Source organism: Eleutherodactylus coqui, chromosome 8, assembly GCF_035609145.1.
Source record: "Eleutherodactylus coqui strain aEleCoq1 chromosome 8, aEleCoq1.hap1, whole genome shotgun sequence".
NCBI classification, from domain to species: Eukaryota; Metazoa; Chordata; class Amphibia; order Anura; family Eleutherodactylidae; genus Eleutherodactylus; species Eleutherodactylus coqui.
In genome coordinates, this window is record NC_089844.1 from 18,734,520 (window position 1) to 18,760,728 (window position 26,209).

The 26,209-nt window shown below is 46.2% G+C and overlaps 1 protein-coding gene across 1 annotated transcript in view; it reads left to right on the plus strand.

The window, feature by feature from the left end:
* The window catches only part of LOC136576166 (angio-associated migratory cell protein-like), a 266,906-nt gene extending 249,275 nt beyond the window's left edge, over nucleotides 1–17,631 (plus strand). Inside the window, exons 3-12 of the mRNA XM_066575237.1 lie at nucleotides 301–453; nucleotides 2,181–2,300; nucleotides 2,571–2,710; nucleotides 6,742–6,886; nucleotides 7,047–7,130; nucleotides 7,368–7,483; nucleotides 8,435–8,538; nucleotides 10,442–10,532; nucleotides 13,329–13,483; nucleotides 15,248–17,631. Of these exons, the coding sequence (XP_066431334.1) occupies nucleotides 301–453; nucleotides 2,181–2,300; nucleotides 2,571–2,710; nucleotides 6,742–6,886; nucleotides 7,047–7,130; nucleotides 7,368–7,483; nucleotides 8,435–8,538; nucleotides 10,442–10,532; nucleotides 13,329–13,483; nucleotides 15,248–15,323 (1,184 nt within the window). The 3' untranslated portion in view covers nucleotides 15,324–17,631. The remainder of the gene's footprint in view (nucleotides 1–300; nucleotides 454–2,180; nucleotides 2,301–2,570; nucleotides 2,711–6,741; nucleotides 6,887–7,046; nucleotides 7,131–7,367; nucleotides 7,484–8,434; nucleotides 8,539–10,441; nucleotides 10,533–13,328; nucleotides 13,484–15,247) is intronic.
* Nucleotides 17,632–26,209: the final 8,578 nt, after the last annotated feature.

A 26,209-nucleotide genomic window follows, 5' to 3' on the forward strand; every position in this document is an offset into this window, starting at 1 on the left:
TAGCCAGCAGATAGCGCCAAAACAGACAAACAACAAAACTTTAAACTTTTTTCTTTCTTACAGAATTCTGGCCAAATGCCCTAATAGATTCCCCCTTTGTGTTTCATTTCCTGAACATTTTCAAGACCTCTGCTTGCTGTCAGTGAAAGAGAACATTGTCCTTTACGTCCAGAGTCATAGGTGGATATGTAGGGCGGGTGGAGGTGTCAGACACAGTCGGGTTTCGGCACCACCTCTTGTCATGGTGACTGGTCTTGGATGTGATGATGTCTTCCGCTAACATTCCTCTCTGCTCCTCAGATGACCTGGCCAGCGACATGGAGGACGTGGATTTTGCAGATGAACCCGAAGATGGAGAAATGGGCGATGAGGAATGGGAGACGGAAGATGAGGGCGTGGAGGAGGGAGCTGACCCGCACGACGACAGCGAGCTGACGTACTCCAACCACACCGGTACGTGCCGGGACCGCTTTACACACTCCCAGCCGCCTCCTTGCTGACAGTTTCCTCCAGTCCCAGCTTTGTGGAAGTACAAGTTCTGCATCTTTCTAATCCTCTGTTTTCAAGATCATTGCTTGCTGTCAGTGAATGACCTGGTGGAGCGGTGCTGTTTACATCCAGAATGCACAGGCCTCTTTTATCAAAGCGGTCTTCTCACGCGGCCGAGCTTTCCACGGGATTCTGTCCATGTCTGAAATGGCGAGAGCCCCGCGGAAAGATGGAACTCAAATAAACGGGTTATCATACAAGTGATTTTTCAGTCAGACTGACGGTCCGAGTCTCGTGGAAGGAGGTGATGCGGCTCGCGCCAAGAACCTCGGGGTGCAACTCGCTCTGCGCCGCATGAATACGGCCTGAGGGTTCGTTCATACGGGCGGATGCAATGTCGGTCGGGGAAACAAGGCTTAGTTAGCTGATTTAGGCTGTGTGTTGTGCGCGTTGCCTGCGTATTTATCGCTGCTCTGCGTATCATCCGTTTTTTACACGCACAAGAAGGCCAATTGATGTCCCTGTCTCCTGGCTACATGCTAGAAAACGCAGCACACCGCATGTAACATCCGTGTTTGCTGGTTTTCGTAAGCTCTCATAGACTTTAATGTATCCATCAGATTTCTGCGTTTGGCCAGTAAAAAATACGGACAGAAAATGCGCTGGTATGAATGGGCCCTCGCAGTAAGATGTCCTTGTTGCCCCGAGCAACCAATCACAGACCAGCTTGCATTTTACCACAGTAGGTTAAGAAATGAACGCTGAGCTCTGATTGGTTGCTAGGGGCGTGCTCTGATTGGTTGCTAGGGGCAACAAGGCAGATTTACTGCTAGACCGTTTTGATAAGCAAGACCGGTATGATGTCTCACAGCTGAGGGTTTGCTGCAAATACCGCAGGTCTAGACAATCCTTTGTGACACACCTACAGTAAACCGCTCCCCTGTCCTGGTAGTTTGTGTGTCATGTGGGAGTCGATATCCCCAAGTGTTCATATCCAGTATTACACTAATGGTTGTCCAGGGAGGTGAACACCTAAGGCCGCTCTCACACCAATGGGAGCCGGCAGCGGAATCCGGCCCTGACTGCGTCCGGCCCCCCCGCGTACCTGAGTTATCTTTACTGCGGATGACCACGGACCCTCGCTGTCGGTCATGCGAAGTAGAGATTTTTGTAAATACTTGTATATCCCGCGCCGTCGCTAGGTGATGATGCGGGTCCCCGCAGCCCATCCGCTAGGTCGGACAGCTTCTATTGACATCGATGGAAGCCGTCCACGCGGAATCGGCACAAGAAGAGAACATGCTGTGATTTTATTTCCGCTTGTGGAAATCGCAACCTCCATCCGCTCTGAGCAGATATGCGAATGTTCTATCTTTTATAATGAGTGTGGAACACCGCGGAGATCGGCCCTTACTTGGGCCTGCGGTGCCGAGACCTTCACTTCTGACCCCAACGCTGGGTCACACGGTGTGGCCCCTCTCTGTGCCCATCACATTGTGGCGGGGGGACCGGCTGTCTCATTTTAATAATGGAGCAGCCCCCTTCCCAGTCTCTGTTGGCCGGGCACAAAGGGGTCTACAGCAGGTGAGGCGGGCCGGAGTGGGGGTCCCAGTAAGTCCAGGTAAGGATTCCCCCTCTCCGGATGACCCTTCTGATATGTCTGCCGGCTGTCTCCACTTTTCTCCCATCAGATTCTGTATTTTGCGTCAGTCTGGACCCCAAGGACAGCAATCTGGCGGTGACGGGGGGAGAAGACGACAAGGCCTGCGTGTGGAGAATAAGCGACGGAGAGACGCTGTTTGAGTGCGCCGGTGAGTGGGGTGTATGGCGGACTCTTACAACGGGGGAAACTTACTTAGGCATTTCCTGCGCCGGGTTCAGTACCATATCCCGGCAAAAGCGCAAACTTCCTCATGTACTCCACGCCTTCCCGGCTCCTCTGGGTATCTGCACAGAAGGCCGCGTGCACACAGCCATGTTGGATCTTGTAGACATTAGAGTTATGGCGTATACATTACTGGGTTAATCTGTAGAATCCTGTGTTGTGCCACATATAGTATACAGTCTGTTAACGGTTTCAGGTCACAAGGACTCTGTCACCTGTACTGCGTTCAGTCATGACTCCACCATGGTGGCTACAGGTGACATGAGCGGTCTCATCAAGGTGTGGAAGGTGGAGGACGCACAGGAGATCTGGTCGTTTGAAGTGGCTGACCTAGAGGTAAGAGATTATTGTACATAGAGGGCGGTATTATAGTAGTTATATACTTGTACATAGGGGGCAGTATTATAGTAGTTATATTCTTGTACATAGGGGGTAGTATTATAGTAGTTATATTCTTGTACATAGGGGGCGGTATTATAGTAGTTATATTCTTGTACATAGGGGCAGTATTATAGTAGTTATATTCTTGTACATAGGGGGCAGTATTATAGTAGTTATATACTTGTACATAGAGGGCACTATTATAGTAGTTATATTCTTGTACATAGGGGGCAGTATTATAGTAGTTATATTCTTGTACATAGAGGGCACTATTATAGTAGTTATATTCTTGTACATAGAGGACAGTATTATAGTAGTAATATACTTGTACATAGGAGGCAGTATTATAGTAGTTATATTCTTGTACATAGGGGCAGTATTATAGTAGTTATATTCTTGTACATAGGGGCAGTATTATAGTAGTTATATTCTTGTACATAGGGGGCAGTATTATAGTAGTTATATTCTTGTACATAGGGAGCAGTATTATAGTAGTTATATTCTTGTACATAGAGGGCAGTATTATAGTAGTTATATTCTTGTACATAGGAGACAGTATTATAGTAGTTATATTCTTGTACATAGGGGGCGGTATTATAGTAGTTATATTCTTGTACATAGGGGGCGGTATTATAGTAGTTCTATTCTTGTCCATAGGAGAGGATAGACGTGTGCTTGTGAGCTCCCAGTAGGGAGGAGGCATGGCCTCTGACCCAGGAGGAAGTGAGTGCAGCTGGGCTGACGATCCTGGGAGAGCCCAGAGCCTGGAGTGTGGCTTGCAGCATGGAGATCAAGAAAGTGGTAACCAGGAAATGGTGGCTGGTGAGATTACTGAATCATGTAAAGCATTTGGATTGAGTATGAAAGTGACTAAGAAAAGTTTATTTAAACTGGAAAGACAAATTTTGAAGTTAAGAGAAGAGATTAAGATAGAGATGGATGCAAAGACAAAGCTGATGAAGTGTGAGTGCCTGGATAATTGCACACGTGAGCTCGCTATATTAAAGGAGCGACTAGACAAAGAAGCAAATGCAATACCTAAAGTAGAAAACTGGGCAATGGAGAAAAAGAGGGAAGCCAGAGTGCAAAACATGAAGAGGGAGGCCAGAGTGCAAAACATGAAGATTAAAAAAGTCATTGAGGAAAAAGGTACTGACTATAATGTTGTGTATAGTATGGTGGAGCAGGGAACCCCTCTGAGATGTGCGGGTGCAGCGCCTGGAGGGTCACTGAGTATGGGAGCTGAGCTATCAGACTCTGAAAATGCTGCTAATACTGAGGAGCAAAATGTGACAGCCAATAAGGGGTTAATTGCAAAGGACTCTGTTTGCAGTGCTGATGAAATGAATGCAAGTAGTAATCTGGTGTATGCTTCAGGGACTGACATTGTAAATGAAACACCATGCAGTGTCATGAGTGAAGAGACAACTGCATTGTCCGGAGTAGATATGGTGGAGATTAGTGAATGTTCTCAGCCATCTGCAGAGGAGTGTATACAGCAATCTGCAGGACAGTCTCATACCACCGCAGGTGTGTCTGCAGGACAGTGTGATGCCAGTGCAGGTGTGTCTGCAGGACAGTCTCATACCACCGCAGGTGTGTCTGCAGGACAGTGTGAAACCACCGCAGGTGTGTCTGCAGATCAATCAGGAGTCAGTAAGCCTGCTGATGAGGAAAGGTCAGGCACTCATCCCTCTGCTGATCGTCCACAATTCAACAGACTATACTCCAATGTCACAAAGCCAGCTCCCCCTCCACCACAGAGGAGAAACGCTGTCAGGATTAAGTACACGGGGCCAGAGGAGAACATTCCCTCCAGACTGTACATTGGGAAGAGTCTCCTAAAAGACTTTATGAAGTTTAAAGCCTCTGAGGTGTACGCTCTGATCCATATCCCCTCCAGCAGGATCTACGACATCAGCTTTAAGCTGCAATATGACTTGGATGCATTCTGGAGTATATATAATGACACAAGGGGACAGTCAATCTGGGAGTATCTCCAGGTGATCCAGCTGTCCAAGCCTCAGGTGGTGAGGGCCACCATATTGTTCCAGTCTGAGGTGGTGGCGCTGGCAGATCTGGAGCACTGGCTGAGTAGGCAATGTATGATCATGAACTATCCAGAAAAAATCTATGATGAGGAGGGAATCTGGAATGGTGGATATACTGTAAAGATCCAATTAGAGCGAGCCAATGGTGTGACCAGACATCTACCGCACTCCTTCTATCTAGGCTCAGAGAGAGGAATATGCTATTACCCTGGACAGCCTCGTCTATGTCATAGGTGTGGGGGCAGACACCTCGCTTTCAACTGCTCTCGAGTCAAGTGTTCATTATGTGGAGAGTTTGGACATTTAAAAAGCGATTGTAGAGGTCCCGTCATCTGTAACCTGTGCTTAGGAGCAGGTCATACATTCCGGGAGTGTCCACATGCAGAACACAATAAAGGAGGTGATGATATCGGCATAGAGCCCATGGAGGAAGGTAAAGAGGACGTCGCCGCAAGAGCAGATACAGCCCCAGAATCCAACAGTCCTAATACTAATGTAGTGCCAAGTACCAGTGACCCCGCTTTAGAGACTGATAACTCACCTGCTGCACTACAAGTACCAGCAAAGGGAGAGATGGATGGTCCTCCCACTACAGTACAAGTACCAGCAGAGGGAGAGATGGATGGTCCTCCCACTACAGTACAAGTACCAGCCACCGAGAATGCATCTGATGGAAAAAGAAAAATCCTTGCTGTAAGAAGTGAAATATCCCCTGTTGTACTACAAGCACCAGCTATTAAAGATAAACCTCATGAAAGGAAGAAAATATCCAGTAAACCTGTTGCTAAATCACCTGAACAGCAGCCATGTATGGCTACAGAACCCTTCGACCGAGCCGCAAGGCCCAGGCGCCCCTCTGTGGATGAAGAGGGGTTCCAGGCGGTTAAAAGAAAGAACAAAACTGCAGATCCTGCTAGAAAAGTCACCGCAGCAAAGAAAACCCTGGATCAGCCGGTGCCGGCCATAACCTCCGGACAGTATGGAGTGCTGGGAGAAGAATCAGAGAAGTCGGAAAAAGAATGTGTCTCTTTACATAACTCTGATGAGGACCTTCAGGAAGAGGAACCTCAACCATCAGTGTCCACCAAAAGATGGGGCTCTGCAGGTGACAGCAGCGGACGGAGGAGGAAAAGCAAGAAAGACCAGTGACTTAAATGAGTTTGAGAGTCTGCTCTATAAATGGGAACAGTGTAAAGACTAAGAACAGAAACAATGTACATAGTATAAACTGGAGGAGAATCCGGGTACCAACTTCTGTGCGGTTGGTCTGAAGTTTATTTTGTTCTGTTTTTCTGTTTTGTTGTTCTGTTTTCGTTGTTGACTCTTATGAGTTTATAGTTAGTACATTGTAATAATTTTGTTGCAAGTTCTAAATAAAAAGATCATTATAGTAGTTATATTCTTGTACATAGGGGGCAGTATTATAGTAGTTATATTCTTGTACATAGGGAGCAGTATTATAGTAGTTATATTCTTGTACATAGAGGGCAGTATTATAGTAGTTATATTCTTGTACATAGGAGACAGTATTATAGTAGTTATATTCTTGTACATAGGGGGCGGTATTATAGTAGTTATATTCTTGTACATAGGGGGCAGTATTATAGTAGGTATATTCTTGTACATAGGGGGCGGTATTATAGTAGTTATATTCTTGTACATAGAGGGCGGTATTATAGTAGTTATATACTTGTACATAGGGGGTGGTATTACAGGAGTTTTATTCTTGATGCCCGTGTGGCTTCAATAAAGAGGAAATTCCTTTAATTCTATGCATTGACATATTTGGGTACTCTGCTTTGCGGCTCCAACACATCATTTCCTGCTGGAGTTCTATTCTTCTATGTGGGGTGGCAGTATTATAGGAGTTATATTCTTGTATGTGGGGTGGCAGTATTATAGGAGTTATATTCTTGTATGTTTGCTTACTTGCAGTGGTTGGAGTGGCATCCTTGTGCCCATGTGTTGCTTTGTGGGACAGCAGATGGCAATACCTGGATGTGGAAAATACCCAGTGGGGAGTGTAAAACTTTCCAAGGACCCAACTGCCCGGCTACCTGTGGACAGTTCTTACCAGATGGTGGGTATAACTTGATGTTTCTGGGCTAATTATCATAGTTTTCTATAAATGTTTTTTTTTCTTCTGTGTTTATATATTCTATGTGTTGCAATAGTTCATCTCTGCAGCTCAGATTCACCTTCATGTATCGGATCTTTAACTCTTTGTTTTTGTGATAAAGGCAAGAAAGCGGTTGTTGGCTATGAAGATGGAAGTGTGCGGATTTGGGACCTCAAGCAGGGGAGCACTCTGCATGTCCTGAAGGGTAAATATGATACATCGCTGTACTGCAGCACTCCTAGTGGACTTTTGGTGAATTACAACATTAAATTGGAACTCTTGTCTAGTTTTCTTGTTTAACCTCATGCATAACTTCTTCATTTTTTTTTGTAGATAGAACTTTCTATTAGATATCCGATGCTGCGGCTTTATTTCTTCCTCTTGCTGATTGCAGTGTTGATGGCTGATCACCATTTGTCTTCCTCTGTGGCTTGCTCTCTAGGTACTGATGCTCATTCTGGACCTTTAACGTGTGTGTCCTCTAATGCCGACGGCAGCCTGATTCTCACCGGTTCTGTAGATTGCGACACAAAAATGGTGAACGTGGTCACTGGGAAGGTAAGGATTTCCCTCTGTCAGCTCGGTGTAGTGTAACCGTAGAAGTATTAAAAGGCAATTTTGGTAAAACCCCTTTAATTACCTGTTCATAGAGTAGGTGATAAGTCTGATCACTGCTGGGTGGGTGCAGCGAGCTCACAGTGATGGAAAAAGGGGGCAAAGGATTCCCATTCTCGGGATTGGTGGGGGTCGCAGCAATGAGACCCCCACCGATCAGACTTTTGTCACCTTTCCTGTGGAGAGGTGATATAAGTTGATTTTGGGAGGAACCCTTTCAAGGGGTTGTGCCAATATGCACAACTTCTTTCAAAACGCTGGGCTTGGGGTGAATGGTACCCCTCTCACACAAACAAAAAATCTGTTTGTGTCCTACACACATCCACAGTTTTGGTCCAACTTAAGTGAAATTTTGCATGATTGTTCTTCAGCCCCCGGCGACAAATACTGGCAGAATTAAAAATCGAAAACTCACTGACTTCCCCTGTAATTTTAGTTGCCAATAGCAACCAATCACAGCGCAGCTTTCATTTTTTTTTTTTTTTTTTTATACTGCGGAGGAAAACTGAAAGCTGCTCTGTGATTCCAGGACTCCTATTCATTACATCGCTGTGTAACACGTGGGTATATCGCCTAGTCTGTACTAAGGCAGACCTTTCAAGAGAAGTGACGGACGGGTCCTCCTAAAAAAAAGATTCTTATGAACACCCATTCTGTATCTAGTGCTTCTGCGTTAGAGGGGCTCCTCCCCTGGCGGACCTGATCCGGCCGTAGATTGCATTGGTTCATGGAAGTGGTGAAATGTCTGACCCGTCTTGGTTTCCATTATGGAGAATGGCTAATCATTGGGGGTTGTTTTAAATTTGTTAAGAATCCCCCCAACCGATCTCTCGGGGTCCGCTGCTGGGGCTCCTGTGATGTATGTATTAATAGTCTGTTACTCCATGTTTGTAGGTGGTTGGTGTCTTCCGGACAGAAAGTAATGTATCCAAAGCCTCTAAACGTGAAGAAGGTGAAGCGGAGACCAATTCGGTCGAAACTGTTGGATTCTGCAGCGCGTAAGTGACTAGCGGCCTGAGAGGATAAAGGGCTTCTGGTAGACGCTAATGCTGGGTTCACACGGGGCGTATTCCCGGCGGAAATCCCGCGGTTTGGCTGCAGCAAAAACCGCAAGATTTCCGCCGGCTTTGAAGCGGCCCGGCCGCTCGCTTTTTCGCTGCGGCTGGCGCTCCCACAGAGGAGAGCGCGTCCGCGGCGGAAAGAAAAGATAAATAGACATGCTGCATATTCTGAAACCGCTGTAATAAAGTTCCATTAACCGCTCCTTAGATGATGGGAAATGTCTTCAGAGTTTAGTAAGGAAAGCCTTTGTTACCTGTATGCAGCTGGGGAGAGAAGTCCGGTGTGCTGTGGGGCCGACCATGTTACCTGCACCTCAAAAGCATCTCCAGAATCTGCCCTTTCCTTAGTGTTGCCCTCATCCATTCTCGTCCTGACTCCTGTAACTTTCAACTGAACGCTCTTTTCACTAAACTATCGCCTCTCCCATCTATACTGAGCGCAGCAGCCAGGCTCCTCTTTCTGTCCTATACAGATGCCTGCGTCGGGGGGGGGGGGGGGGGGGGGGCTGCCCTCGTTGCCTGGGGGGGGGGGGGGGGCCGCCCTCGTTGCCTGGGGGGGGGGGGCCGCCCTCGTTGCCTGGGGGGGGGGGGGGGCCGCCCTCGTTGCCTGGGGGGGGGGGGGGGCCGCCCTCGTTGCCTGGGGGAAGGGGGGGGGGGCGCCCTCGTTGCCCGGGGGAAGGGGGGGGGGGCGCCCTCGTTGCCCGGGGGAAGGGGGGGGGGCGCCCTCGTTGCCTGGGGGAAGGGGGGGGGCCGCCCTCGTTGCCCGGGGGAAGGGGGGGGCCGCCCTCGTTGCCCGGGGGAAGGGGGGGCCGCCCTCGTTGCCTGGGGGAAGGGGGGGGGGTTTGCCCTCGTTGCCTGGGGGAAAGGGGGGGGGCTTGCCCACGTTGCCTATTCACTACAGAATATAATATGTACTCGATACTCTCATCCATAAAGCTCTCCACAGTGCTGCACCACCCTGTATCTCCCTCTCATTTCTGTGCACCCTGCCAGAGCTCTGCATTCTGCTAATATCAGAGTAACCTCTTCCATACTCCCATCTCCAAGACTTCTCCCAAGCTGCACCAGTTCTCTGGAATGCGCTACCCTGGACAATTCTGTTACGCTTAACATTAAGTTATATAAATGAGCCCTGAAAACACATAGTAACTCTTCGACATCCCCTAATCTAACTCTTTATCTGTTTGCCCATCTGTTACACTTTCTGTCAGAACCTGATCCCATTGTATCCCTACATACCATACACCCTATTACACCTCATATCTGTACACACAGCAGCTGGTGAGCGGCTCATACAGCTTCATATATCCAACCCTGTTTATATAAAAGGTGTCTGACCATCATACAGAACAAGCACTGCTACATCTTGAGTCCTGTTTCCTCATAGATTGTAAGCTCTTGCCCCCCCTCCTTATTTCCTCATAGATTGTAAGCTCTTGGGCCCCTCTTTTGTTGGTTTAATACTGTATATAATGTCTGATGTGTACTTCGCTTCGGCATATGTTGGGGCTATAGAAATAAAGGTGATCATTAGATCATTAGAGCGCTGCTTACAGATAACTAAGGGGTGTTTTTACTAAACTTCAGAATGCAGTCGGTGAAGCTATTTCCGGGAGTTCCCGTTTTGCTTGTCTTGGTACATCTTGCATTCCGTCGCCTGAACTTTTTTCTGTTCTTACTATGATCACCATAAAATTCTGTTAATCTGACACCCCTCCTTTTAGTTAATCCTGATAGTCTGGCATGTAACACAGTTTGTCCTATGCTGGATTATCACCTCTTTGATATCTGTGGTAGGTTTCCTTTCCTGCAAGCTCCTGATGCTCTCCTGTCTTTGCAGGCTGCCTCTGGCCGCAGTCGGTTACCTGGATGGAACTCTGGCAGTTTATGACATCTCAACACAGACTCTGCGACACCGGTGTCAGCACGAAGTGAGTGACCTCTGACTACACCTCCTGGACCCTTCAGGCCTGGAGAAACAAAGATGGCCTCAGACTACCTGATGCACACTGTGCATTAGAATGCATTGGTTGTCTAAGACACTAGTGCTGTTCTGATTGGCCAGCGTTACTCATGTGAGCAGCACTGGCCAATCGGTAAAACCTAACCTAATGATGCATGCTAATACACAGTGTGCATCAGGTAGTCAGAGAAGTAGTGCCGCCATCTTTGTTTGTCAAGGACTGGAGGGTCGCTTTAAGGGCTGATGAGTATGGGCACCACTGTAGGGGGTCCAGCGATTCTAGATTCACCGGAGTTTTTGATGCTTGTAGTCGCCCTTTTGGAAACTGCAGCACTATAAATGTTGGTTTGTGCCGTGGGATTGCCGTCCAAGGATGTAAATTGAATGCCCCCCAATAACAGCTGCGAATACAGGATTTTGTTACTCGCCATTAAATCCTTTTCTCGGATGTTCATTGGGGGACACAGCACCCACCCATTCGGGGAGTCGGACGTTTCTCTGTTCTGAGCTACCCCCTTCACTTCTTCATTTTGTCAAAGATTGTTTCAAGTTATATACTCAGTTAGCATTTGGGCTTTTCCCACTCCTCCTGCTCGTGTACAAAGTGATTTAGCTGAGTGACTAGAGGAGGGGTATAGCTGATAGGAGGAGTCAACTCTCCCTTTGCTTCGTGTCGCCTCCTACTGGCAGCAGCTAAACCCACAGAACATCCGAGAAAAGTAACAAAAAATCCTGTTTTTCGGATACAAAGCTCAAAATCCCCTTTACGGAAATGATTTGAAGCGGCCACTAGAAGGAGCTCTCTGTTGTTAAGTTCATTGTATACACAGTATGAAGGGAGCTCCCTCTAGTGGCGGCTGCAGGCATCCAGAACTTTGTTTTAAATGTATGTCTATGCAGGGGGTTTGGAGCTGTGTGGCATGATATAGCTGCATCTCTCAGGGGGTTATCCAGGCTGCGTTCACGTCGTTATTAAACCCAGAAACAAGCGGGGTTTTCGATGACCACAAATATCATCAAATGCCCAATCCTATAAGATGGCCACACAGCAAGAAAAACGCCAAGCAAAAAAACTGTATCATGCCATAGTATGAATAGAAATATCTTAATTGTAATTACTAACTAGTAAAAAGGATAAAGTCGTGATGGAACAAATCCCAAAGACGACCCTCGGTGCGCGATCCCATAGTCTCATCTCATGTCAGAAGGCAATGAAAACAAATCGCACCCAAATGACGAAAATGAATATACAGATAAAGCGCCAGTGCGAAGGAGATGCCAGCATGAGATGACCAGAAACGCAGAACTAAAGTGCATGGGCAAGAATTCTAGTAAATGGACTTGACCCATGCAGAGGGAATCTGGGAAGCCCCACGCACATATCTGCACCAACCGTTCATAGACACAGGAAGCTGGGTGTATGTAGTTGAGAAATTGGCACACTGCCGTAATCACCGTCGGGGTTATGCCCTCGGAGTATGTGCCACCATTCACTTCCGGGAGTGCATCATGTGACCAGTCGTAACTACAGACGCTAGAAATGGAAGCCAAAGTAATGCAGGCGAGTGCAGGGACCCCAGAGCATACATCAAAAACCATACTAATTCAACATTGCATGTCTACATCTGTGAAGGCATTACCTATACCCAATACATCTAGCATGTGTCAGTCGCGATGGCAGTGTGGCATGGTGGCGACAATGCAGAAACAGACCTGGTGGCTGCTATTTACCTGGACGCTGCATCCTGCTCTGCTATCTGGGAGTCATTCCTGTGAGAGGGTTTGGGGTCTGGCTCCTTCTGCGCTACCTATCAGCAGGTATGGAGGCCTTTATATTCCTACCCCTATCTTTCGCCCTTGCTGTTGATTCAGTTCAAATAAAGGAAATTGTTGGAGCAGGTTATAACCTCCGTCCTGGATGAAAGCTTTCCACATTCAGCTAGTTTTTGGTTGTTTTCCCTTTTTCTTAGTCTTTTCTCAGTTTCTTACATCCCTCCAGGTTACTCTTCAGGGAAAGTCAAGTCCTAGGTGAAGACTGTGGGTCCGTCCTTACCAGGACGACTACCCCATTTTTTAAGCACTGTTTAGAAAGGGACAGGCTTTTTCCATCTATTGTGCCTGGAGTGGTATGATCTATTTCTGCATAGTAAAGTGGGTGCTTTTTCTGCTTTGGTGTGAACGCCACCCTACGCCCGTGCTGGCGTGGCGCTCTTGTGCCGTGCAGACACGATACCATGATTTTTGAGGCTGCTCGACCTACAAGCCCTAGTTATGGGTAATTAAAAAGTCAGTTCAAATAGTGTTCAGGCAGCTAAAAATGCTCTTTTGGAGCAAACATTAATATAAGACCCTGTCTTATTTTCATGGAAACTGGGTTATGAGTGCATTCCCTGCATCCATGTGAATAGGTCCAATATATCACATGTCTTCATATGGGGTATGATTTGTTTTCATTGCCTTCTGACACGGGATAAGACTATGGGATCGTGCACCGGGGGTCGTCTTTGGGATTTGTTTCATCATGACTTACTAGTTTGTAATTACAATAATTTTGCTCATTTTTTGGTGTGTTGGATGTTTTTGATGCTTCGTGTTCACGTCCTGTTTGGCCCACGTATCTGAATTATTTAGATTTCCTTGGGGTAAACGCATGGGTGGTGAAGCTGCGATGTCTCTCTGCGCCCTTCGTGGGTGGTCATGTGACCCTAGCCCTGCATAGAGCGATGATGGGTGGGGTGTAACGTCTGTCCCCTCTGTCCTCTAGTCCGGCATCGTGCAGCTTCTGTGGGAGGACAACTCGCCGGTGGTCTACACTTGCAGCTTGGATGGGGCTGTCAGGCTCTGGGACTCGCGATCAGGAAAGATGATCAGCGAATACTTCGGCCACACCGCCGAGATTCTGGACTTTGCACTTAACAAGTGAGTAATCGTCCCGGACAGAAGAGTCACCGGTAAAGGTTTATGTGAAGCCTGCGGATGTATGAAGAGGAAAGTACCAGAATGCACCTTTTATGAGGGGGAGTGGTTTGTGTTGCATGAAATATGGTGGCTGTTTCATATTTATTGACCACAAAACATTACATTGCAGACTGATGCAAAGAATAAGTAACGCAGCTCACTTTACAGCCTGCAGTAAAATTCAGTCTAGATCCTGATGATCGACCCGTGGGAAGCTGCAGTCGCACTTTGATCACAGCTTTTGTGCAGCCTAAAAAGGATAATTTTCAGCAGGACATAAAAACGATCCAGATAGGGATCATACCCGCGCCTCTGCTGCTCATGGCGTAAGAGCGGTGACGCTGGACACACGCAGGATCGGTTATGATCCCTGTTAGAGCGTCCGCGCGTCTCCAGCATTGGAGGACGGTTGCGATCGTGAACTCCAGGCTTGGCTGAGCTGACTTTTTAAAAAATTTTTTTTAGGGGATTCCTCCACCCTGCGCCCCCTGCTGAGTAGTAAATGATAGTTATTTTGCAGTGTTGGGCTGCATTCATACGAGCGTGAGTTTTGTGCGTTGCGAGGTGAACAGAACTCTCACGTGAATCTCATGATCTCCATCATTATTGTGATGAGCTGTATTCTCACGCGCTGCATGTCCTTCCTGCACTCTCGATGAGGTCTGGCGCACACAGGCGGATGTTTGCTCCGGAGCTGGTGTTCCGCGTCAGATTCCGCAGCCATAACCCTCCACAGCACACTATGGAAAGTGTTTTTTACATTTTTTTTTTTTAATTTCATGCACACGAATCGCAATTTCCGCTCGCAGATGAAAAATCGCAGCGTGCTTCATCTTACTGCGGTTCCCGCACACATGGCTTCCATTGACATTGTGGATGGGACACGGATTCCGTGGGAAAGCAGGAGTTTAAAAAAACCCCTGTACTGCGCTTGTGCTTCGGCCGCCAATTCCGCACACATCCACAGTACAGAAGACAAGGACAGGTACGGAGGGTCACCGTCGTGGGCACGGGCCGATTCCGTGCGGGATATCCCATGTGGAATCCGTGTGTGCCTGTGGACATGAGGCCTAAAGGGAACCAGTCCGCACGTTGACGTGTGCGCTTCAAAAGTTACCTTGTCCACCCTGCGCCAAACATACGGCTTTATTTTTCCAGCACCTCATGTAAATATCGGGCCGGACCAATTTGTGAAACCCTGCACCCCTCCCCCAATGCTACCCCCTACTCTGCAAGCGTTTGGACACATTCACCACATGATTACAGCCAAATGTTGCTCAAACGCTGTGATCTCGGAGCCCGACGCATACGTGGTACATCTGTCCTTGTGGGCGGATTACTGTCTTCCGACTGCACGCGCCGAGGTCACGGTGCTGGCGCCAGACTTTGGCCACGACTTTGATGATATTTCCAGGTCACTTGCAGAGTGAGGGGCGATGTTTGGTCCGCTGGACAGTCTGTGAGACCCTGCGTCACGCCCCAATCACCCGATACTTACATGCGGCATCAGAAAAATAAAAGCTGCCAGTTGCGGGTATGCTTGGCACAGGGTGGGCAACGAGAACTTCTGAAATACGAGTCGGCGGTGTCTAAACGGAGTTGGCGAATTAACAGGTGCAAAAAATGCTGACAGGTTCCCTTTAAAAAATAATAATAAACTTCTTTCTTTCTAATCTTTCACCATGACGCAGCAACAATGTATCTTCACCTTCTCCTCTGTTTCAGGGACGCCTCCATTGTGGTAACCGCCTCTGGGGATCACACGGCGAAAGTATTCTGCGTGCAGAGACCCGACCGCTAGGTGCATCGGATTCTCCGTCCGCTCCCCATAAGGAGCAGACCCCCTGCTGGGCGGCTGGAGCTGTTCTATACATGTTTGATAGGTGTGGATGTGTTGGAGTTCCCCGTATGTATGTGGATAGAACGCGGTTGTCTGCTCACATGAACTCATTTTTCACACTATCTAAGAGTTTCTTTTGGGGTTGGGGAGGGAAAAATGTTAGCAGTTCTTAAAGTTACAGGCTATGACTTAAGGGCATCCACTACTGAGACGGTGGAAGCTCTCGGCCAGACACGGCTGAGGGCATAATGTTTATAGCCCTTTATGAAGCGACAGGAGAAATATATGTATATTTTAGTAAAATTCCTTTAATCTGACTCTTATGGCGTTTTAGGGTTCATTTCGAATCAGGGCATGCAGGGACTTGTAGTTCTCAAGGGCTGGGCGCTTCCAGGAGAGTCCAATATAACACAAAGTGTCTGAATCCGATCACATTTCGTTTTTTGTGAAGCAAATCGGCGATGAAATAAACCTTCACAGCGCCATCTGTTGGAAGGTAGCGGTGCAGGAGTCACATGGTGCAGCATGGCCAGAATACGCAAGACCTACTAAAAGTTTGGATATTGACTCCTAGAGCAGCGAACTTCCAACGGGTGACACTGGAGGATTATTCTATCGCTCATTTGCATAGCTTTTTTCCCAAGGAGCATTGCATGGCCTATAAGACTCCTTACATCCTGTGATGCTCTCCTCAAGGAGAAACATTACCCCCTGCACTCTTGTTGAAGAAACTGTTCTTTCTTCTATCTGAGACGGAGATGCATAAACTAATGCCAAAGAGCATCCATCACGATCCTGCTGTGGGTCCCGCTATCATCTTTGAGTCTCTCTAAAATAAGTATAAGTCATGTAATATATATATTTAGATCAAGAGGGCGGCCATCACAATGGGTGGGACTTAAAGGGGTTGTGCAAAGATGCACAATGCCTTCCAGAAATCGGGGCTGGTGGGGAACGGTTGATCACCTGGTGTCCTGCTTTCAACATCCCGGGCGACCAGCTGGTTTTGCCAGGGTATGCCTAGGCCAGCTACACATTTCCCAGACAGCGACCGCTGCAGGGGAAGTGTAGTATTACAGGACAGCTGCTCTTATGAATGGTTGTCCTGTAGTGCCAGGATGGGAGCCCCTCTTACTGATTGGCTCCCCTTTCTGGGATCCTTCTCTATGACGTTCATATACTCTAATAGGACATATGAACAGGGATTGGGATCTTTATGCAACCCGTTTTAAAGGGGCTGTCCACTGTCCAACTTATAGCTGTTTTGCTGCCAGAAGCAGACTGCTCCATACATTGTGCAGTGGCCAGAGTTGGTACTGCAGGCTCATTCACTGCAGTACCAACCTGGACCATTGAACAATCTACTGTGCTGTCTGCTTCCTGCAGTAAAACTGTTAGAAGTGGGGCAACTTCATAAAGTGCTAGTTTCAATCTTTTCCTAATTTTTTTAGGAAGTTAACTGGATTAATATGGGGATAATATATATATATATATTTTGTAAACTGATGTACTCAAAGCACGACGACCGGGAGCGAGGCTGGATTTTTAACTTTTCCATATAAGGGCTCTTCACTCGCTTGCTGCTGCATTTATAAGGCTTGGCATCTGAACCCAGAAAAATATATATATATGTATGTATAATGTGCAAATCAGTATATCTTCAGGAACCGCTGTTGGAAATTGTGGTTTATTGACATCCTCTGAAAAAAAGTATAATGCCTAGATTATAATTTCAATGCCGCCTTATTGGGCAGAAATGTCGCATCACCGGCCTGATTTTATATATGTGCCCCAGTATATACTAGTACATAGCAGAGTAACCTGTTTACAATATAGTGGAGGCATCGGACGCCTTCTCCGAGCTCTGGGTTCTCTCTTGACTTGCCCCTTACCCCCCAAAAAGTTGGATGCTGGCGGGAAAAAACGTTAATAATTCCCAGTCATCACTGTTTTTCGGTTAAAAAAAAAAAAAAGTTTAAATTAGAAGTGAATGCCGACTTGTGATTGGCCTGACTGCTGGGGGGAATGGCCGCCTCTCCTGTCTGGGCAGCAGAAGCACTTACCTCAGCCATTCTAAGATGAACATTTCAGCCAGCGGTTGAAGCCACTTCTTCTGTTTTTCTCTCTGGTTTCCACAGAGGGCTTCACTCCTCCGATTACGCCTGTGATCCCGTCGCAGAGCAACGAGCTCCACTGGTTATTTATACGACTTGTATTACTATGTGTGAACGTTGCTGTAGACTATTAAAGAGGAAGCTTTCTTACAACAGCCATTCGTCTTGTCTTTATTTTCGAATTTCTTTTGTTTGGTCATGGGTTTGGTGATGATGGGACTTTTTTTTTTTTTGTGGATTGCACCTTATTACAGTAGTGTATCTTACTGCAGCATCACTTATGGAAGATTGGCATGGAAAATGCCAGTCTTGGATAAATGTTCCCCAAAATGTATATATAAATCAGGCCCCTTGAATATCAACTATTTACTGTAACCAAAACCACTCCAAGCAATGTTATACGCTGATGAGCCAAAAGTCATGGGACAGGAACTAATAGTGTATAGCAGGGGTCCCCAACCACCGGTCCACGGACCGGGGCCGGGCCCTTAGGTGTTTAGCACCAGTCCACGGCACCGCCGGGAACTTTTGTTCTAAACACAAGGCCCGCTGCCTCGTGTTATGTGGCCCGCGGCGTGCTGACGCCGCTCACCACTGAAGCGATTACCAGCGGGGGCGCCGCAGCTCCCTGCTGGTAATCGAGCTGATCCCGGCGCACACTTACGTGTGCTGCCAGGCGGGGGGGGGGGGGGGATATATTATACTGCCCTATGTGTGTACTGCCAGGACATTCTAAATGTCATAATTAAATAAGTATGCACTAAACTCCAACCCCCTTTATAAACCCGCCCCATATAACCAAAGCCCCGCCCATGTCCCGCCCAACCCTGCTGGGCCTTGTAAAAATGGTCTTGCTTGAAGCCGGTCCATGGTGCCAAAAAGGTTGGGGACCACTGGTGTATAGAACCCCCTCTAGCCCAGCGAAGTGCCAACAAGTTGATATGGCATCGATTCCACAAGTGGACAGAAGATGTCTGGATGGTTGTTTAGCCGTCAGGATAGCCCCCCCACAGCTCTGTGGTAATCATTGGTGCAAGTGGACCTCTTCACCACTTCCCATAAATGTTCAGTTGGGCTCATGTTGGTGAGACCTGTACATTCACCCATTCGTAGAAACTCTCCATAATGCCTCTCAAACCAATTCTGGACAACGTGGGCCCAATGCAACGTCCTGCTGGAGTATCCCATCATTGTGGGGGTACATGATGTCCATGAAGGGAGGCAGATGGTTACCAAGCAGTGAAATGTAGTGGTCATAGTAACATAGTATGTAAGGCTGAAAAAAGCCCCATGTCCATCCAGTTCAGCCTAGCCACCCCTCCCCACCCCACACCCATCCTTCATGTTGATCCAGAGGAAGGCAAAAAAAGCAATGAGGTAGAAGTCAATTTCCCTCTCTTCTTCTCTGCCTCCAATCTGCCAGGCCATTTCCATACGGGTGACAAAATCGTACTATTTTTTTCCCGATGCGGCAATTCTACAAATCTCATGTATGTGAAGCCCATGCTTTCCAATGGGTTCTGCCACATGAGCGATGTTTTGTAGGCTGCTACATTGCGAGAATACAAAATCACGGCGTGCTATACAGATGCAATTTGCGATGTTTTGTAGCCCATGATTCTCTATGGAGCCTTCCTTTCTGTTGCATCGCACGAAAACACGGTTTTCGTGCAATGCAGCTTTTACTTTTGAAAGTCCTGCCCTATCTGCATCAGGAAAAAAAAGATGATACATCACCTATCAGACGGTGTCCGCATCGGCACACTTTTCTGTAGTCTTCGATGGCTGTGATTGGTTCAATGAGCGCTGGTTCTGATTGGCTGAGCTGCTGCGCTTGAGATCCAATCACTGCCAGCGCTTCCTGGAGGCAGGGATTTCAAACCTCCAATCCAGGGAGGGTAGCCTGATAGGTGATGTATTGTGTGTGTGTGTGTGTGTGTGTGTCTGTGTGTGTGTGTAATTATATATAAATGTTTTTAAATTATTTTTTTTTAATGCAGATAGGACTTATTTTTCAAGCGTCAAGTGCAACTTTGTAGTGACACAATCATGATATCACCGTGGGAAAACGCAGCAATATTGCACACCACACAGATGCGATATCACTGCGTTTTCTCTCGCGGCGATATTGTGTCGTCTGTGTGGAAACGGCCTCAATCAGAATAATCCCCAAAACACCGCCCCCTCTGAAGTAATCAGTGATATAACATATTGGACTACAGGCCCCTCTTGAACTCTTTTAGAGAGTTCTCCCTCACCATGTCTTCAGGCAGAGAGTTCCATAGTCTTACTACTCTTACAATAAAGAACCCTCTTCTATGTCTGTGTAGAAACCTTCTTTCCTCTAGATGTAGAGGGCGCCCCCTTGTTACAGTCCTCTGTTTAATAGATGATGGGGGAGATCTCTGTACTGACCCCTGATATATCTATACATGGTTATTAGAGCGCCCCCTTGTTACAGTCCTGGGTGTAATAGATGGTGGGAGAGATCTCTGTATTGACCCCTGATGCAGTATATTTATACACTAGCTGATATACCTGGCTTCGCCCGAGTTAATTTGGTACTGGTGTTTATCTGGTGTTCACACGGAAAATCCTATGAAGTCGTGGTTACTTTAGAGATACTGAGGAAAAACATATGTTCCCCATTTTGCATAGTTCTCTGCGTTACCCAGGAAACCCCACGTGGAGGCAACCATGCGACGTTTCCTTTATATAAAATGACATCGGGAAGTTGGAGAATTAGATTACGTACATAAAATTTGGACACTAATTCTTTTGCACTTAGAATTGAATAATCGAGTTGGGACCCATTAACTTTTCATACTTAGGACACAATCAATGCTTGTGCCAAATTTCATGTTTCTATGACATTGGGAAGTGAGACATTTAGATTATGTACGTAAAATTTGGACACTAATTCTTTTGCGCATAGAACTGAATAATGGAGTTGGCACCCATTAGCTTTTCCTATTTATGACATAATCAATGCTCGTGCCAAATTTCACGTTTCTATGACACCGGAAAGTGAGAAAATTACATTCCGCACGTAAAATTTGGACGCTAATTCTTTTGCGCTAGAATTAAATAATGGAGTTGGGACCCATTAACTTTTCCTATTTATGACATAATCAATGCTCGTGCCAAATTTCATGTTTCTATGACACCAGAAAGTGAGAAAATTAGATTCCGTACGTAAAATTTTGACGCCAATTCTTTTGCGCTAGAATTGAATAATCGAGTTGGGACCCATTAGCTTTTCCTACTTATGACATAATCATTGCTCGTGCCAAATTTCCCGTTTCTATGACACCGGAAAGTGAGAAAATTACATTCCGCACGTAAAATTTCGACGCCAATTCTTTTGCGCTAGAATTGAATAATCAAGTTGGGACCCATTCGCTTTTCCTATTTATGACATAATTAATGCTCGTGCCAAATTTCGCGTTTCTATGACATTGGGAGGTGAGAGATTTTAGATTATGTACGTAAAATTTGGACGCTAATTCTTTTGCGCATGGAATTGAATAATGGAGTTGGGACCCATTAGCTTTTCCTATTTATGACATAATCAATGCTCGTGCCAAATTTCCCGTTTCTATGACATTGGGAAGTGAGAGATTTAGATTATGTACGTTAAATTTCGACGCCAATTCTTTTGCGCTAGAATTGAATAATCGAGTTGGGACCCAATTTCTTTTCCTATTTTGGAGATAATCTATGCTCGTGCCAAAATTCATGTTTCTACGACATTGGGAAGTTGAAGAACTTTTGGCGAGTCAGTCAGTGAGTCAGTCAGTGAGTCAGTCAGGGCATTCAGCTTTATATATATAGATAGTTATTAGATCGCCTCTCAGCCATCTTTTTTCTAAACTATATCCCAATTTTGATGACCTCTCTGGGTATTGTTGCCCGCCCTTGTACCCGCTCAAGCTCCGATATGTCCTTTATTACCGATGCCCAGAACAATATTCCATGTGTGGTCTGACCAGTGACTTGTAAAGAGGAAGAGCAATGTTCACGTCAATGACTTTTTTTTAAAAGTTGATCAGTGGAGCCAGCCCCTGCGTGAGAATACCCCAAACCGGTATGGGAACGGCAGCAGCCTGCACAGTGCTTTGTTGACAACTGGAGTCCATGGGTTAGTGGGGCCTGCAGCACACATGAACCCTACTGTGACTGACCACGCCACATGTTGCCAGTACTCTAGGGTCCAGTTATTAACCTATTATTCTACACAAATGCCCAGAGCATCAGAAACAAACAAGGAGAATTGGAGCGCCGAACACAGGAAGAGAAATATGATGTCATCGGCATCACGGAAACTTGGTGGGATGATACACATGATTGGAACAGAAGGCTTGAAGGATACAACTTATTTATAAGAAACAGACCTAATAAAAGGGGAGGAGGTGTTGGGTTGTATGTTAGGAAAACATTCATCTCCACAGAGATTCAAGCTTCAGAGCTGGGAGTTCTGTAGGAACTGTTTGGGTAAGAATACAAGGAGAGAACAACAGAAAGGACACCATTGTGGGCATTTACTACAGGCCACCTGAAGATATGGAGGAACTCTTTCTACATCAGATGGCCAAGCTCTCAAACAAGCCCAACATAGTGATCATGGGAGATTTTACAGATCCAGACATTTGTTGGGAATCTCTCTCAGGTAAAAGTAATGGATCCAACAGATTCTTATCTGCTCTTGCTGACATCTTCCAAAAGGTCGAAGAGAAAACAAGGGGATCTGCTATCTTGGACCTTGTGGGAGTAAGGTTGTGGGAGTAAGGGTGGCTGGGACCTTGGAAGGCAGTGATCATGATATCATTGGATGTTGGATAAAAAGGGGAGGAAGACCTGAGAAGACTCAGACCTCAAGGTTGGATTTCAGAAAGGCAGATTTCAATGAACTCCGAAAGAGGAGAGGAAGAATCCAATGGCTGGATGTACTTAAGGACAGAAATGTCCAAGGAGGTTGGGAAATATTGCAAAATGAGATTCTCAAAGCACAATCGTTAATCCCTAAAAGAAGGAAGAATGAGAAGCATTTAAAGAGACCAGGATGGATGAACACAGAACTTGGACACATGTTAAAAAGGAAGAAAATCTGTTTATTCAATGGAAAGAGGGGGGAATATCTAAAGAAGAATATAATGGGGTCTGCAGAAACTGTAGGGCAAGTGTCAGAGAAGCTAATTACATTTCTAAAAAAATGAACCCCGGAGGCCGGTGAGGAGAGCGTGAGATGCGCTGCGCATCGCCGCAATATGCGGGTCCACAGGGCTGTAAAAGGCTGCACAGCATCTTGCCACACGCTCGTATGCGCACGGCCTTATTAACACAGTCTGCAGAAACTGTAGGGCAAGTGTCAGAAGAGCTAAAGCTAATAATGAATTGAGGCTTGCAACAGAGGCCAAAAGCAATAAAAAAGGATCTGGAGGTATGTCAAAAGCAAAAGAAAAGTCAAAGATGCTATTGGATGCTTACAAGCTGAAAATGGGGAATTTGTTAAGAATGATGCTGAGAAGGCTGAACTTTTGAATTCCTACTTTTGTATCTGTTTTCTCTCCGAAAGTAGATGAAACATTAACTGATCTTCCCTGTGCTATTGAGGGAATAAAAGAATGCAGAGAGATGGTGAGGGAACACTTAGCTAACTTAAATTAATTCAAGTCTCAAGGTTCAGATGAATTACATCCTAGGATACTAAAGGAAGCAGCGGAGGTAATTGCTGAACCACTTGCCATAATCTTTGAAAATTCCTGAAAAACAGAATTCCCAGAAGATTCGAGAAGGGCAAATGGTGTCCCTATCTTCAAAAAAGGGAATAAGGTGGACCCAGGAAATTACAGGCCTGTGAGCCTGACTTCTAATCCGGGAAAGATCTTTGAACAAATTATTAAACAGCATGCATGCAAGTACTTAGATAAGACTGGAGTAATTAACCAGAGCCAGCATGGGTTTGTAACAAGCAAGTCATGCCAGACGAATCTAATTTCCTTCTATGACAGAATCACCGACTGAGTTGATCAGGGGAATGCGGTGGATATAGTATATCTTGACTTTAGTAAATCATTTGACAAAGTATCTCATACCATACTTATTGAAAAAATGACCAAATATGGGATTGACAAGGCAAGTGCACATGTAAAACGCTCCCCGGCTGCTCCATCCTCCATGCTGGCCGCGCTGTGAGCGATCCAGCCATACTCGCTCCTGTAACAGGACATAATTGAGCTTCACTGGGACATGTCTTCTCCCTACCTTTCTTCTGATTTTCTACTTCTCTTCCATTTTATCACTATTTTTAAACCTATACGTTTTTCTATGCTCTGTAGCATGTCTTGCCCCAGCAATTACTGAAGAAGAGGTTTTTCCTCAAAGCGCCTTTTGTTCTGCTGGTTTTACTCCTCATATAATAAAATCTTCATATCTTACCATCATCACCATTTTTTGGAGTTGTTGCGTCTTGAGACATTTTGCTTTCACTCCCACCTTGTATAGGTGTGGGCATTCCCAAGTGTCCCCTGAGGGAACGCCACTTCATCATCAATGTATCTACTGCTATCCCAGGACTTTTGGCACATCGGATATATTGGCTTTTTCTTTTTATAATATCCTTGCAAAATAATTTAGTAATTTTCAGGGTTTTTTAAATTACGGATTCTTTATAAAGAGCTAGTCTGATAACAAAAATACCTTTACACCGGGAGGCATACTAACCTGCATGTTGGTAATTTGTGGTTGGGTTTGTCTACAACCTGTTTGAACTAATGAAATGGAAAAAGAGGAGGTCTGAACCCCCTACAGACACTTGTGTAAAGCTTCCGCTACAATCCCTCATTTTAGAACAGGCTTATTATTTTATATGTATCTGGACTCTCTGTAAAAACAATCCACCCCTAGATGAAGTTGTCGTTTTGCTGTAAGACTCGGCATGTAGTTCCATCTGAGGCAGATCTGTAAATGATGGGAGTTGTGGTGATTAGATGAACGGTCTTGTCACTTGAGACCCTAAAAGTGTTTCCCCCCTTGGCCTATAAGAGGCTCTCGGAGGCTCCTTGTGTGTAGTGACCTCTTCTTCAGCTTGTGTAGAGTGTATTTGTCATCTGATTTAACCCTTTTAGTGGCACGCCCAGAATATCTCCAGGGCTTGTTACACTGACCATGCAGTTAAACACTAGAAGATTTTCGTGGACAGCTCTAGTGCTGAAATGCTGTCCAGGACACGCAGTTATTGTGCCACTGTACATGTTTACCACTTCGAATTACCTCTGGAAAATCTCCGGGGCTTGCTGCGCTGACATGGTAATAATAAACCTGCCACTGAAGGTGTTAAGGCGTCTGGTTGCAAATTCTGCAGTCTGCAGGTCCAATATGTTTCTGGCCTAGATGAGTCTTCCCATCGATCGCTGCAGATCTCAGGTCTATAGTCAGTCAATTGCTATAATAGAAATAGGAGATTCTTCGTTTTTATGAAACTCAGCGTAATGGCGAGACCCACCACACTGCAAGCAGACCCTCATATTATATGTATGCTGGCTGAACAGATAACTCGGATCCTGAATATTTCTATGGCTTCTGGGAGGAGGTAATCTCTATCCTGGACCGGGGAGTCACCGGATCTTGTGTATCTGCAGTTTTCCACAGTGTTTGATATTGAGCTGCATAACAGGTTAGTCTATAAGATAAGATGCTTGGTCTGGGGAGAATGTGTGTAAGGGGGCAAGTAACTGGTCAGTGATAGAATGCAGAGGGGGGTTATAAATGGTCCATACTCTGATTGGGTTACCATTACTAGTGGGGTACCACAGAGGGCGGTACTAGAGGGGTCACTGTTACGAGTGGGATACTGCAGGGGGCAGTATTGGAGGGGTTACTAATGGGATACCACAGGTGTCAGTATATGAGTGTTGCCCATTAGTATTGGTATTGGTTCAGAAGAATAAGTGCAACCGCAGCACACGCCAGAGTTATAAAAAGATGATACTCCGGTTTCCACAAAGAAAATATCTGTTGCAGAGATAACAAGGAGAAATTTGCAAGAGCCCAGTATGGTCCGGATCCAAGACCAAAATCAGCTGAAGACATAAAGTGACCCGGCAGCAACTGATGGCTTTTTTTGCAAAATTTAGAAATAACTTTTATTCCTGTCTTGCTTTTATGGAGGAATAAAAGTTATTTCTTAATTTTGCAAAAAAAGCCATCAGTTGCTGCCGGGTCACTTTATGTCTTCACCATTAGTATTGGAGTACACAGGGCAGTATTAGATGGGTCAGCGTTACTAGTGCGATAGTGCTGGGGCAGTACTAGAAAAGGTCACCATTGCTAGTGGGGTACCACAGGTGCCAGTATTGGAGGGATCACCATTACTAGTAGGGTGCACAGGGCAGTATTGGACGTGTCACTGTTACTAGTGGGGTACCACATGGGGGCAGTATTAGAAGTGTCACCATTACTAGTGGGTTATGCAGGGCCGTATTGGACGGGTCACTTACTAGTGGGGTACCACAGCTGTCAGTATTGAAGGGGTCACCGTTACTATTGGGGAACCACAGTGGGCAATATTTAAGGGTTTACTAGTGGCAAGCCCACAGGGGCACTATTGGAGGGGTTACTAGTGGGGAACCACAGTGGGCAGTATGTAAGGGTTTACTAGTGGGGAACCCACAGGGGCACTATTGGAGGGGTTACTAGTGGGGAACCACAGTGGGCAGTATGTAAGGGTTTACT